The sequence below is a fragment of the Eurytemora carolleeae genome, unplaced genomic scaffold, assembly GCF_000591075.1.
Source record: "Eurytemora carolleeae unplaced genomic scaffold, Eaff_2.0 scaffold889, whole genome shotgun sequence".
NCBI lineage: Eukaryota > Metazoa > Arthropoda > Copepoda > Calanoida > Temoridae > Eurytemora > Eurytemora carolleeae.
The window spans coordinates 6,963-21,332 of NW_019396926.1; the positions used below are offsets into that span (position 1 = coordinate 6,963).

Sequence of the window (14,370 nt, forward strand, 5' to 3'; positions counted from 1 at the left end):
ATGTAACTCTTTTAGAGCCATAACAGCCGTTAATGTTACTGATGTGATAACCAGAAAACTCTGAAATTGTAAAACGACTTAACAATAATACCTACTTAAGTGTACAGGGTGTCCCAATAAACATGGGAATTCAGTGACGAATTCGATATCGCCTTTTAAAATAATTCTTAGATTTAGTATATTGATTCCTCCTGAGAAAGCTGTAATCCGTAAGATTTTCGTCTGCTATGTTTACAATTTGTTTTTTTTATGTTTTGACTGCATGCGGTTGTACTTAAACAAAAAAATACAGTATATAAACAGAGAAAACTTGTCCGTCTTCACTGTTCATCTTGCGGAGACATTTACAGCTATTTACCGTTTTCATAAAATAAACTCTAGCAGACCTAATAATATTATGGCTTTTGAAATCAGGTATTACAATGCTAATTCATAACAAAGACGATATCAAATTCGTCACTGAATTCCCATGTTTATTGGGACACCCTGTATTTTATGTTGTTACAAAACAAATAGTTAATTACTAGACAATTATTTAACCAATAATTTAGTGAAATGGGTCTGTTTAAACTGCACTGCACTGCAGTATCCAATGCTCATTGGACTATTCAAAGTCATGATTTAAGTATAAAAGTCGTCTTTCTATTTTAGAGTTTTCAGTATTTTTTGGAAATTTATTAGGTAACTGCCAACATTTATTTACTTTAACTTTTTTACAATATATTACACATTTTACGGAAATACAAGGATACATAATAAAACACTTTTGTTGTTTCCTTTGTAGGCCTTCCTTTAGGAAGTTTGATTAAGTTTAAGAATTGAATGAATTTCAGAAAACCATAAAAAACTAATTTTGACTTTTTTGGTACCAATTATAATTTGATTTACTCTGCAAACTATTTTGCCTTCGAAAGAAGATTTACAAATACAATTCACTAGAGCGCAAGGTGCCTTTTGGAAGCGTAAACTAAAAATTGCACAAATGCCGCGTTTTAATCATGCAGAATAAAATGCATGGGATCCAAAAACCCTTTTTAACAAATATATATATCAGTGGCAGGAGTAGCATATTTAGGATTATGGGTCAAAGAACAAAAACAATGTGTTACATGTTCATTGGAAAATTGAAAATTTAAACTTTAATCTGTATTAATCTTCTTTATATTCACGGTTTTATGAATCTTAATTTAGAGTGCACAGTAATTTATACTTTTATTAAAGCTGAGATGAGGGGTGGAAGGGAGGGAGGGGAAAGGAATGAAGGGGTAGGGGTGCAAGGGGGAGGTATAATTATATAAGTCCTGACTCCAATGTGGGAGTGTAACACCATTTTTTTGTAATTGGTTTCAAAACCTTCCGTCCAGGAACCCGCACCTTACTACAGATCTCCTAAATCAATAAATTTATCAGTCAATCTTTAACCAATCAATCAGTCAACTATATCAACCAATTAGTGAACCAAATAAATTAATCAGTCCACCAATCAATCAGTCAGTCCACCAATCAATCAGTCAGTCAACCAAATCATTCAGTTAGTCAACCAAATCAATCAGTCAGTCAACCAAATCAACCAATCAGTCAATATCAAATCAATCACTTAGTCAACCAAATCAATCAATCAAAAGCAATCACTCAACTAAAGATCAATAATAAAAAATGAGTGAAACGACAAATGAATATTGAAATAAAAATCCAACAGTAGCAATCATTTAATCATTTATTTAATCATTACCCGGCCTTAGATCAAAAATCGATCAGGAAATCCACCTCTATAATAAATCATTTAACAAAGCAATCAATTCTCAGGATCAAATAATCAATCAATTAATAAATCACCTTGGGAACATCAACACACTCTTCAACTGGGACCAGTTTTGGAACTAACTTTGACACTTTCTCACCTGAAAAATGTCGTCTTTTGCTAATTTGTTAGAATTCTATTTTGGAAATGATAGATTACAAAACTTAATCCTAATGCAGAATATTCTCAATCTGGGAGTTTAATTCATAAATTTTTAAATATTAAAAATATAGTAAAAATCAGAAAACTCTAGAATAGCAAAACAATTTTTAAACTCAAGTTTTGACTAAATGCATCGCAATTGTGCAGTTTAAACAGCAGTATTGATAAATGATTTAATAAGGGACTAGTAAAGCTATATGCTTTGCAACATTTAAGAATTCCTTTACTGTCGTCTGCCTAATCCACAGTGTTCTGCTTCTCATTGTAACATTTTGGAACATTTAAAGCATATTTAAAGTAATCGTTTATTTGATAATTTAGAATATTTCAGTGCTCTAATTATATTGTCAAATTTCGATTCAAACTTTGACTTCTATATATAAATTTGGCTTGTCTGTTTGTTTGTATCCAGTAAACGTCAAAACGGCTAAACCGATCGGGCCCAAATTTTTTGTGGGACATCACGTGACCACAGGGAAGGTTTATGAATGATAAAAATTAAAAAAAATGTGTTTTAAAGGTTTTTAATTTTGTAAAAAAAATTAAATTCTTGAAAATCCGCGATTTTTTTTTTAAATCCGCAAAAATTTTCTTCTTTGTTTTTGAATGTAAACAAAAAGAACATGTTCACAATTTAAATAGAAGATGGGCGCGAGGCGCCATAAAAGCCTAGTATTTTCAAATTCCAGCCTTGCAAAAATGTTGATAACTCTAAAAAATGGCTTGATTTAAGACACACATTTTTTTCTTGATGGTATTTGAGAACGAAAACTGGAAAAAATGCATATTCTAAGACGACATTAAAAATTTCCGCGGCTCAGCCCGCCCCAAGGAGTAAAATCAATGGTTTCCAGGGATTTTCAGGACCCAACAGATGCTGAGCCCCTGACTCAAATTTTTTTTAAACACCCCCTGGGTATATTCCTGAGTACGCCCCTGTTCATGGAATGGCTTTACAACAACATACATTGTTCAGTGTAGCCCCCTCACCTCCTCCCCCCTTTTCTAAGATCTCTTATTACTTACAATTAGTTCTGGGTTGAATATCGCAGGTTTCATTCGGTAAATCTGTAACTATCGTTTTTATCTGTTCATGGCAGACCTCAGGACCAGATACAAACCCACAACCAGGAGGACCACACAGCTCCTGGGGAACCTAAATATGGATAAAGTCAAGCATGGGGTGCCGTGCCAGACAGTTTACAATTAAAATACCTCTCCGACACACGACTGCATATTTATAGCATTGTGAATTAAAATTTCTTGCAACACGCAAAAACAAGATTTATGTCGAATGAAAAGTGCTTTTACCTTTTCACATTTGGTGGTAGGATTATTTTTTTTCTTAAGCTGTTTGTTGACAGTGCAAACTTCCCGGGGCCATTCCGTACACTTCTCTTTGGTAGAGTAACCAACCTTAGATGTAAAAACATTTGTGTGTACTTCTCCCTGATAGAGTACCCAACCCTATTTATATAAACATTGATGTACACTTCTCCCTGATAGAGTACCTAACACTAGATATATAAATATCGATGTACACTTCTCCCTGATAGAGTAGCCAACCCTAGATATATAAACATTGATGTACACTTCTCCCTGATAGAGTACCTAACCCTAGATATATAAATATCGATGTACACTTCTTCTTGATAGAGTACCCAACCCTAGATTTATAAACATTGATTCTCCCTGATAGAGTACCCAACCCTAGATATATAAATATCGATGTACACTTCTCCCTGATAGAGTACCCAACCCTAGATATATAAACATTGATGTACACTTCTCCTAGATAGAGTACCCAACCTTAGATATATAAACATTGATGTACACTTCTCCTTGATAGATTACCCAACCCTAGATATATAAACATTGATGTACACTTTTCCATGATAGAGTACCCAACCCTAGATATATAAACATTGGTGCATTAAAGAAAGTATTTAAGAAAGCCCCATGTCTGTGTTTACAGTGAGAAAATGAAAGCTGTGGAATAGGAAGACGACAATATAGCAATAATTGGTAAATTAGATGTTAGATTACTTTAAGTCATAACTTGATTATAAAGTCATTTTTATATTCCAGAAATTTCTGGTTCTTTCTGAATATATCTGGAAATGTTATTTTTACCAATTCCTCGTGACATTTTTGCTCTGTCACAGTCTCACACTCGGGAACATCATCAAGTACAGTGTACTCATCATCCTTACTCCAACATTCACTCACATACTCGGTCCTATATAAATACATCATCAAGTACAGTGTACTCATCATCCTTACTCCAACATTCACTCACATACTTGGTCCTATATATATACATCATCAAGTACAGTATACTCATCATCCTTACTACTCGGTCCTATATATATATATATATACATCATCAAGTACAGCGTACTCATCATCCTTACTCCAACACTCACTCACATACTCGGTCCTATATATAAATACATCATCAAGTACAGTATACTCATCATCCTTACTCCAATATTCACTAACATATCTCGGTCCTATATATAAATACATCATCAAGTACAGTGTACTCATCATCCTTACTCCAACATTCACTCACATACTCGGTCCTAAATATAAATACATCATCAGGTACAGTGTACTCATCATCCTTACTCCAACATACATTCACATACTCGGTCCTAAATATAAATACATCATCAAGTACAGTGTACTCATCATCCTTACTCCAACATTCACGAACATACTCCGTCCCATATATATATACATCATCAAGTACAGTGTACTCATCATTCTTACTCCAACATTCACTCACATAATCGGTCCAATATATAAATACACACATACATATACATTTATATATCATCCAGTACAGAGATAATAAGTCCTATCATCATGCATGAATTCAATAAGTAATAAATACCAACAAAAGACTAATTATAAATAAGAAAATGATTAATCACAACTTGAAACAAAAATGCAAAGCTTTTTGATCTAAGTCACTCTCCGCTAAAACATACTTTATCTTCGGTCAGTGTACTGCATTTTACTATTGTACATATTGCAATTTAGTGGAGTGTAATTTATTGCCCAGTATTCTGATTTTTAACCAGTATATATGAAAGTGAAAGAAAAAAGACAATTTCAAATAAAGTAAACTAAAAATAAATAAAAATAAATATGACAGAACAAAAAAAAAATAAAAAATGAAGAAAATATGAAATAAATTATAAACTATTAAATTAAAAAATTAAATAATGAAGAAAGATAAATTAAAACTAAAAAATCTAAAAAAATTAAAAAAATATTTAAAAACGAAAAAAATATGGATCTAAGTCTAACCTGCATTCCAATGGCCCTGACAGATTACAATCCTTTATTAAAGGATTAGAACAGACCTGCACAGTAATGTTCCGAGCACTGAATAAAGGGGATTATACTGAATAAAGGGGTTATACTGAATAAAGGGGATTATACTGAATAAAGGGGATTATACTGAATAAAGGGGATTATACTGAATAAAGGGGATTATACTGAATAAAGGGGATTATAAGTCTAATTTCAAGTGACCCTGCGTATGCAAAGCTGGCAATGTACGATTTAGAACGGTAGCCTTGAAACGTGAAAAGTGTTTAAATCTGATGATTTCTTACAGTTTTCCTGCAGTAGAAATGCGCAATTCACTTTAGTAGAGAATTCCCAATTGGAGAAATAAACAGTTTTCTAAATTATAAAATTGATTTAAATTTCTTTATCAGCATTTAGGTTCCGTTGTACATCGGACACTGAAATCTTTACATGTATAGGGTCACTTTAAACTACGCTTACAGTCCCTGTATGTTAAGGGACTAATTAACCTTATAGTCCCTGAATGTTAAGGGACTAATTACCCTTACAGTCCCTGTATGTTAAGGGACTAATTACCCTTACAGTCCCTGAATGTTAAGGGACTAATTACCCTTACAGTCCCTGAATGTTAAGGGACTAATTACCCTTACAGTCCCTGTATGTTAATGGATTAATAAAGCTTACAGTTCCTTTATGTTAATGGATTAATAAAGCTTACAGTTCCTGTATGTTAAGGGAATAAATAATAATTACCCTTACGGTCCCTGTATGCAACCTGATGGTGTAAACATTGAAATTCAGTGACGAATTGGATATCGTCTTTGTTATGAATTTGCATTGTAATACCTAATTTCAAAAGCCTTAATATTATTATGTCTGCTAGAGTTTATTTTATGAAAACGGTAAAAGACTATAGAGATGTGTCTATAATGTCTCCGCAAGATGAACAGTGAAGACGGACAAGTTTACTCTGTTTGTATGCTGAAATTTTCTGGTTTTACTAAGTATAACCGTATGCAGTCAAAACATAAACAAAATGTGAACATAGCAGACAAAACTCTTACAGATTACAGCTTTCTCAGTAGGTATCACTAGACTAAATCAAAGAATTATCTAAACAGACGATATCGAATTCGTCACTGAATTCCCATGTTTATTGGGACACCCTGTATTTCAAACTTAAGATTATTTGAAAAATCTAAGGCATACGCCAAAAATTTGAGGTAGTGATAAAGACTTAATTCCTTTTAAAGAAATTGATGCCCTTAAGTCCCTAAGTCCCTAAGTGTAGGTGTAGGTGCAGAATACCTTGGTGAATAGGTGATTTGACATTCTTTCTTGTAACTATCATCACAACTCTCCTCCTGAACAGTCAGTCATCAACCCATAGACCAAATATGAAATTGTGATCTCAGTTTTTGCAACAAACTTAAATTTTCTAATCACTATATCTCTGAAACATGGACATATTTCACTTAATAAGTTAATTTTCAAACCGCTGCATGTTATATTTAGTTGCTTCCTGCAACTATTTCATATAATATGGATTTTAAAGGGGATGAAAAGGGATTTAAAGGGTATCCAATTAAAAAATTCCAAGCTCTGTTAATTGAAATTTTTTAATTCATCCAATGAAAGATAAGAATTTTTAATTTAAAAAAATGGATTCAAAGATTTCACCTGCTGTGTACTGTACTCTGTACTGTACGATGTGTGACATTTCTTATCGTAACTGTGTTCACATTTCTCCTGGATAAAACGGAAATATTTCTTGGTCATTAAATGTCGTCTTTTCTATAAAAAGTTTCAAGTTTGAAGACAAATATTGGCTCTTTACTTTATTACTCTGTGTTCACGTATTTCCTTTCAAGAATTGGAATTATCTTTTGAACCGAGAACCCTTGGTCATTTTTCTAATTTTAATAAAGATGGGGAAATTATCATCATAGAGAATAGAATATATATTAGAGGGGAATTTAAAGAATCTCTCGGTATGAATTTGTTCAGTCCCTTTCAGCCTGAAAGGGAGTTCAAAGTGTACAAATCATGTAAATGTTCACAAATTATATGCAGTATGTTCACTAGACTATTCAATTCAATTTCGAATTTTTTAAACTGTTAAATAAACTTTATAATGAATTAGGTGAATAAAAATTACATTATTTGATTAATAGTTATAACGGAAAATCATCGTTTGTAAAGTGGAAGGCATAGAGTCTATGTGAAATGATCATTGGTCAATTATGAAACCATCCTATTTCATAATTTGGTTAGAGGAAGGAAGGAGGGAGGGAGGGGGTTACATTAAACAGATTTGAACATTATTTAGTTTATGGAGTAATTTTACAGCAGATCTAAATTAGTTTAAAATGTCAGGTTAATACAATGAAAGGTCTATCTTCAGGTCAGGGGTACACAATGAAAGGTCACCTCTGCCCTTCTTTTAAATTAGAGTCTTTGTTTGATAAACATATATCATTCAGCTAGATCTAGAGCAACACTTTTCAGAAAAAAAAATGGAAAAAATAAGAATTTTTTTTTATTGACCAACTTTTGTTAAGGTTTTTAAAAACAAATAATAATCACAGTATAAAATTGAGTAATTACTTGTAAAAATGCAAATTGAAGACCTGCGCAACCTTTTGTTGTCACAAAAAATTCCTCAAATAACTGAACATTCATAAAACTTTTTAGTTTTAAGAATGAAATAATATTTAAAAAATACATTTACTGCAAAACATATTTTTTTAAATTTAAAATTAGTTTTTAAATTCAATATATTCACTATAGTTGACACACATCGTTATATTGGCATGAATTAAAAAGAAATCAAATATTGCTCTGTATGTTTTTCTTATTTTTCGCAAATATCTACCCTTCCTCCCTCTCTCTGACATAAAACATAAATTTGAAGGTGTAATTTGGCGCACCCTATACAATTTACTCATTTGCCACACCCACTCTAGTTTATGATAATTATAGAGTTTTAACCCCGTTATACTTATCAACCTGGTGTTAAACTTTATTCTGTCTGGTCAACCTGGTGTTAAACTTTATTCTGTCTGGTCACCCTGGTGTTAAACTTTATTCTGTCTGGTCACCCTGGTGTTAAACTTTATTCTGTCTGGTCACCCTGGTGTTAAACTTTATTCTCTCTGGTCACCCTGGTGTTGAACTTTATTCTGTCTGGTCACCTTAGTGTTAAACTTTTCTTCTTCTTATTTTAACGCAACTTTATTCTGTCTGGTCACCTTAGTGTTAAACTTTTCTTCTTCTTATTTTAACGCGATTTGTCTAACCATTATATCAATTTAGTCTTTGCCACAAACTAAAACTTTTTAATTCCTATATCCTATATCATAACTTTTGTTGTAAAGCCACGATTCCTTTTTTTAACATGGTGAGGAAATATAAATAACTTTAACTTGTTTGCTCCGAGTTAAAAGTCAGTTCTGTAAAAGAAGTAATTATTCCCCTCAAATTCAAATTTTCTAATCTCTTTATCTTTCCAGCTTTTGATATTAAAAACTGTAACTTAGTTCTAGTAGAATTCACAATTTAAAAAATGAAAGATTTAGAAAGCTAAGTTTTAAAGCGTGATAAAAAATCTTAGTTCGAAGGAAATCTTAAACAGTTTTCAAACTTAACACCTTTAATGTGTCTACAATATCGAGACGTTTGGAAACCGCTGTTTCCAAACTTAGTACCTTCAATATGTCTGATATATACAGACGGTTTTCCAAACTTAATACCTGCAATATGTCTGATATATACAGACGCTTTCCAAACTTAATACCTGCAATGCGTCTGCATATGGTCTATGGAGACGTTTTCCAAACTTAATACCTGCAATATGTCTGTAATATGGAGACGGTTTCCAAACTTAATACCTTCAATGTGTCCGCAATAGGGAGACGGTTTCCAAACTTAATACCTGCAATGTGTCCGCAATATGGAGACGCTTTCCAAAGTTTTGGAACTGAACAGAATTTGTTCCTAAACAAGTTAAAAAAAAGATTAGTCACAGTTTTTAAATGAAGTGCAGAATAATGAAGAAAGGAGTTTGTTTCTAAAAGTGGTCTAACAAATTGCAAAGTTTGGAATGTGTGTAATGATTACAATTGATTTAATTAAATTTATTCGAAAGTTTCCATTTTAAAGATTAAAAATTGTATTTGAAAATATATTTGTAATATGATGATGTAAGGTTTTGATAATTCAAATTTTTCTAGGTTTTAGACACCAGGTAGCAAAGTTATAAGCATTAAAAAATTAAGCAAATATAGTCATATTAATGAATATGTAATAACCATTAAAGGGCTAGCATTTTTTTTGTTTAGTATTATTTTTTTATAAATAATTTTATTCCATTTTTATTTNCCTTAAAGAAAAAGAAAAAAAGTGATGTAAATTTTTGCAATATATTTAAATGTTTTTCTTCAAGGTTAACCCTTCACAATCTGAAAAAAAGCCTTTTACCTGGGGTCGGGGCAGGGTGGGCCGTTCCTGTAGGTTCTTGATGTCCATTTAAGAATATAGACTGCGGAATAACATTGCCTTCGAGATCTATGTGTAACGGTGAAAGTCTCCTATTTTCCGAAGACAACGCATGTCCAAATTTATGGCCAAAATCTTGGTTTGCAGACTGGGCTTGGTGCGATTTTTGAGAAGCTTGTTCGATATTTTGGCCAAAAGATTGTCCAAATCCTTGTGTTGCAGTTTGTTCAAATCTGTTAAAAGCAGCTGGGCCACGAGAACCATGAAGAGTAGCAGCTTGGTCAGATGCTCTTACAGTAGCTTGGCCAATTCCTTGGTTAAAAGCTAGGCCAAAACCTTGGTTTCCCGCATTATTCCCGAAACTCCCAAATCCGCCAAAATGTGATCCAACAGTTCCAGAATTGAATTGTGAGCTTATATCTTTGTTCTCCTACAATAAGTTAAATTAAATGTCAAAATGTTTAAAACCACTATTTAAGGTTAATCTATATACTGTGAGTTGCAGGAACAGTAATTTAAGTTCAAGTTTTATTGGTTTCTTCTACTATTGTCACCTCTACTAACCATCAGGCACACAACTAGCTAGAAGGGGGCAAAGGGCAATTATTTCGCGCGTAGCGCGAACATTATCCCCCCCCTCCTAAATTTTTCTAGGGGGGGGGGAAGAAAAAAGCGTTTTATCTTCAACCAATTCTGAATATTTTTGGAGAACATTTTTATATTTTGGGGCTTTCCTTCAGTTTGGGGAAAATTTGTGTGGGAAAAATAATAAACTTTATAACAGGGGAAAATTTTTTTTAGTTTGGAAAATATATAAAGGGGCATTTTTTTAAACTAAGGCTTATTTTTTTGTTGGGGGCAAAACTTCTTAATTTTTTTAGCATTATCAATTAACAAAATAAGGGGCATTTTTTAGTTGGTTTAGTAGTTAAATTTTAAAGTTGGTTGTATTTATAAAACATTTGGGGATAAACAATTCCATGCCCCCCCTTAATTAGGCTGAGGGGTGGGGGAACCTGGCCCCCTACCCCCCCTATTTTTTTCAAAATTTTTTTTCCCACGGACAACGCTGATCCTTTCAGCTAGTTTTTAATAAATTCAGAAAATAGAACTTAATTAGGCTGAGGGGTGGGGGAACCTGGCCCCCTACCCCCCCTATTTTTTTCAAAAATTTTTTTCCCACGGACAACGCTGATCCTTTCAGCTAGTTTTTAATAAATTCAGAAAATAGAATTGCATGAAAATGGCAAAATTAAAATATCGTATTCCAGATTTTAATTTATAATGGGATTGTCAACTAAAATTCAAGAGACTTCCCATTTTTAAAAATGGGAACGATCCCTTGATTCACCGCTATTTGGATCTTTATTTGAGCACTAAAGTGAAAGATATCGTCGTTTATCTAGCTTTCGTAATGTTGAATTTTGTTGACACTTTTTTCTGCAGCACAGAAATCCACAAAGATAAACAACAATAGAAAAATGTCAATTTCAGGAAGAAACAATTTTGTATCAAGTAAGGTTTACTGAATACCGGTGTGAACCGGACATGCCACTAGATCTTTACATGTAGGTTTGATACAAATTAAACAGGTGGATTTTAGTCATTTTAAATTTAAACTCGAAAAAACTTTTTCTTTAAAATTTTTAAAACTAAATATTTTTATTTTCCATATAGTTTTACAGGCTAATATTGGATTACATATTATAAACTGCATATATCACAACGTAATGGTAATCAACGGAAATTACATTTATGTATTTAATGTGTGTTACTAAATTGTAAACACGGGATTTTGTCCCATAGTTTGGACATATTGTACAGCAATGACGACATTTTTCAATCAACTGGTGAGGTGAGATCAGATTTTAGCATATTTGTAATGCATATGAATAACGCCATTCGTCAAAAAACTCAAAAAATCAAACTTCAATATATTCATCATGCATACAATTATAAGTTAAACACCCATCAGGACAAATTTGTCGTGGCGATAAATGTCGAGAATGCTTAAAAAATGTCGAAAAGGGTTTAAAAATCTAAATGCTTACTTTCAGTTGGACAGAGTTGGTAAACTGCACATAAGGTCTCTGAGCCCCACCATTAAACTAAAAATTTGAAAAAAATAAATTTTATTTAAAAAAATTATTTTATTTATTTAATACTTAGCATCTTTTTTAAATAAAAGAACATTAACACGACCAGTTATCGTCAGGGAGCATGGAATAGAAGGGAGACGCGGCCCGCCCTACCATATGATTATATATGCTTTGTAGACGGGTACTCCATTTGTTTAAGAAATATTCAGAATAGGTTATTGTATACGCGGTAATTGAAAATCAGGCAAATATTTGTAATTTTAAGCCACACTAAAAAATTAATATGTCTCAGAACTTTCCAATTTGTAAGAATGCTGAAAATATAAAGAACTGACCTGGGCAATATTTAATAGATCTTGAAAATCCGCCAACTGCATTGGGTCAGCTTCACCATGTACACCTACCAGTCCGTTGTACAGGTAAAAAACCTGTACATAAATGCATTAGGAATATCTATCTATCTATCTATCTTTCTATCTATCTATCTATCTATCTATCTATCTATCTATCTATCTATCTATCTATCTATCTATCTATCTATCTATCTATCTATCTATCTATCTATCTATCTATCTATCTATCTATCTATCTATCTATCTATCTATCTATCTATCTATCTATCTATCTATCTATCTATCTATCTATCTATCTATCTATCTATCTATCTATCTATCTATCTATCTATCTATCTATCTATCTATCTATCTATCTATCTATCTATCTATCTATCTATCTATCTATCTATCTATCTATCTATCTATCTATCTATCTATCTATCTNCCCCCCCCCAGCAGGAATAGGGTTAAAAAAAACTAAATCACGTTCTACTAATCTACATCTAAGCATCACACGCTTATAAACAGCTATATTTAAATAAAAAGAAAAAATGAAATGTTTTGTTGAACCAAATAAATCTTCAGAACAAATGTTACGCGCATTACGCTCTTGTCCGCACAGTATCGGGATCTTTATTAGACTGAAGATGCGCTCTGCACAGAGTTCATGTGACCTTCAAGAGATTTAACCTTTTCAAAAACTGTCTTTAATCATGCAATACTCTCATCTTTCATCCTTCTATACTCATCCTTCATCCCTCTACTCATCCTTCATCCCTCTACTCATCCTTCATCCCTCTGCTCATCTTTGATTCCTTTACTCATCCTTCATTCCTCTACTCATTCTTCATCCCACTATTCATCCTTCATCCCTCTACTCATCCTTCATCCCTCTACTCATTCTTCATCCCTCTACTCATTCCTCATTCCTCTACTCATCCTTCATCCCACTACTCATCCTTCATCCCTCTACTCATCTTTCATTCCTCTACTCATCCTTTATCCCTCTACTCATCCTTCATCCCTCTACTCATTCTTCATCCCTCTACTCATCCTTCATCCCTCTACTCATTCTTCATCCCTCTACTCATTCCTCATCCCACTATTCATCCTTCATCCCTCTACTCATTCCTCATACCATGTACCATAAATCCTTCCATGTACCATAAACCATACCTTACCATACCATGTACCATAAACCCTACCGTGTACCATAAACCATACCTTACCATACCATGTACCATAAACCCTACATACCTATGTTTAAAGTTTAAGTTCTACTTAAAAAAATGTATAAATTGAAATGTAAAGCTTATTCGAGTCAATCCTCAGGTTTGGCCATAAAGGGAGTTATAGTATATATATGGGTAAAATTTTAGATGGGAGACATTAGATGATAAGACAGATATAGTTTTTGATAGAATAGATATATAAGTGAATATATAGGTAGTTAGATAGTTAGATCTTTAGACAGACAGACAGATAGACAGACAGAGAGTCAGGCAGATAGATAGACAGACATAAAGCTGTTCTGGTTATTGCTTTATATAGTTATATATATACATACATTTTCTTAAAATTAGTTTAGTACATTTTCTATTGTTTATTTAATATAGTTACCCGAGCACTGCAATCTTTATCTAAATCATCCAAACAATTGATCAACATATAGTTTTATTAACAAATCAGTCAAATAAGTTAAGAAATAATGAAATATTTTAAAAATGATTGTATCATCAAATCTATATTGATTAATTGATTATCAACCAATCAATCAATTCATGAAGATTATTGTTCAATCAATAAAACAAATTATATTAACTAAATCAGTTAAAATTTTTGATTAATTTACTGGCAAAATGTTTGAAAACAGATGATTACAATTTTGAAATTCAATCAATTGAAATTGATTGCGTATTTTATAAGACGTAATTTCAAAGTGACCCTCTGGCTTTCAGAAGAACACATTGATTTCTCCTTTTTCTCGCGGACATTTCGCTTCATTTTCGCATTTTGTTCGCTCGCGAAAAATGCGAAAATTTTCGCTTTTTTCACTTCAATCTGTTTAGCAAAAAAATGCGAAAATTTCGCGAAAAAATTAGAAATTATGAAAAAAACGAAAATTTCGCGAAAAATACAGAATGTATAAAAA

General features: G+C 32.4%; 1 protein-coding gene across 1 annotated transcript; it reads right to left on the reverse strand.

The window, feature by feature from the left end:
• Positions 1-1,245: 1,245 nt before the first annotated feature.
• On the reverse strand, positions 1,246-12,305 carry LOC111710188 (uncharacterized; the record flags this gene model as incomplete). The annotated part of the gene is given in 13 exon segments (XM_023484246.1): positions 1,246-1,389; positions 1,837-1,901; positions 2,990-3,119; positions 3,275-3,379; positions 4,097-4,202; positions 5,282-5,359; positions 6,596-6,651; positions 6,968-7,081; positions 9,084-9,144; positions 9,193-9,283; positions 9,767-10,214; positions 11,836-11,892; positions 12,219-12,305. Coding segments are annotated over 13 exon segments (1,497 nt in total), but the record flags the coding sequence as incomplete, so codon positions are not given.
• Between the last annotated feature and the right edge of the window lie 2,065 nt (positions 12,306-14,370).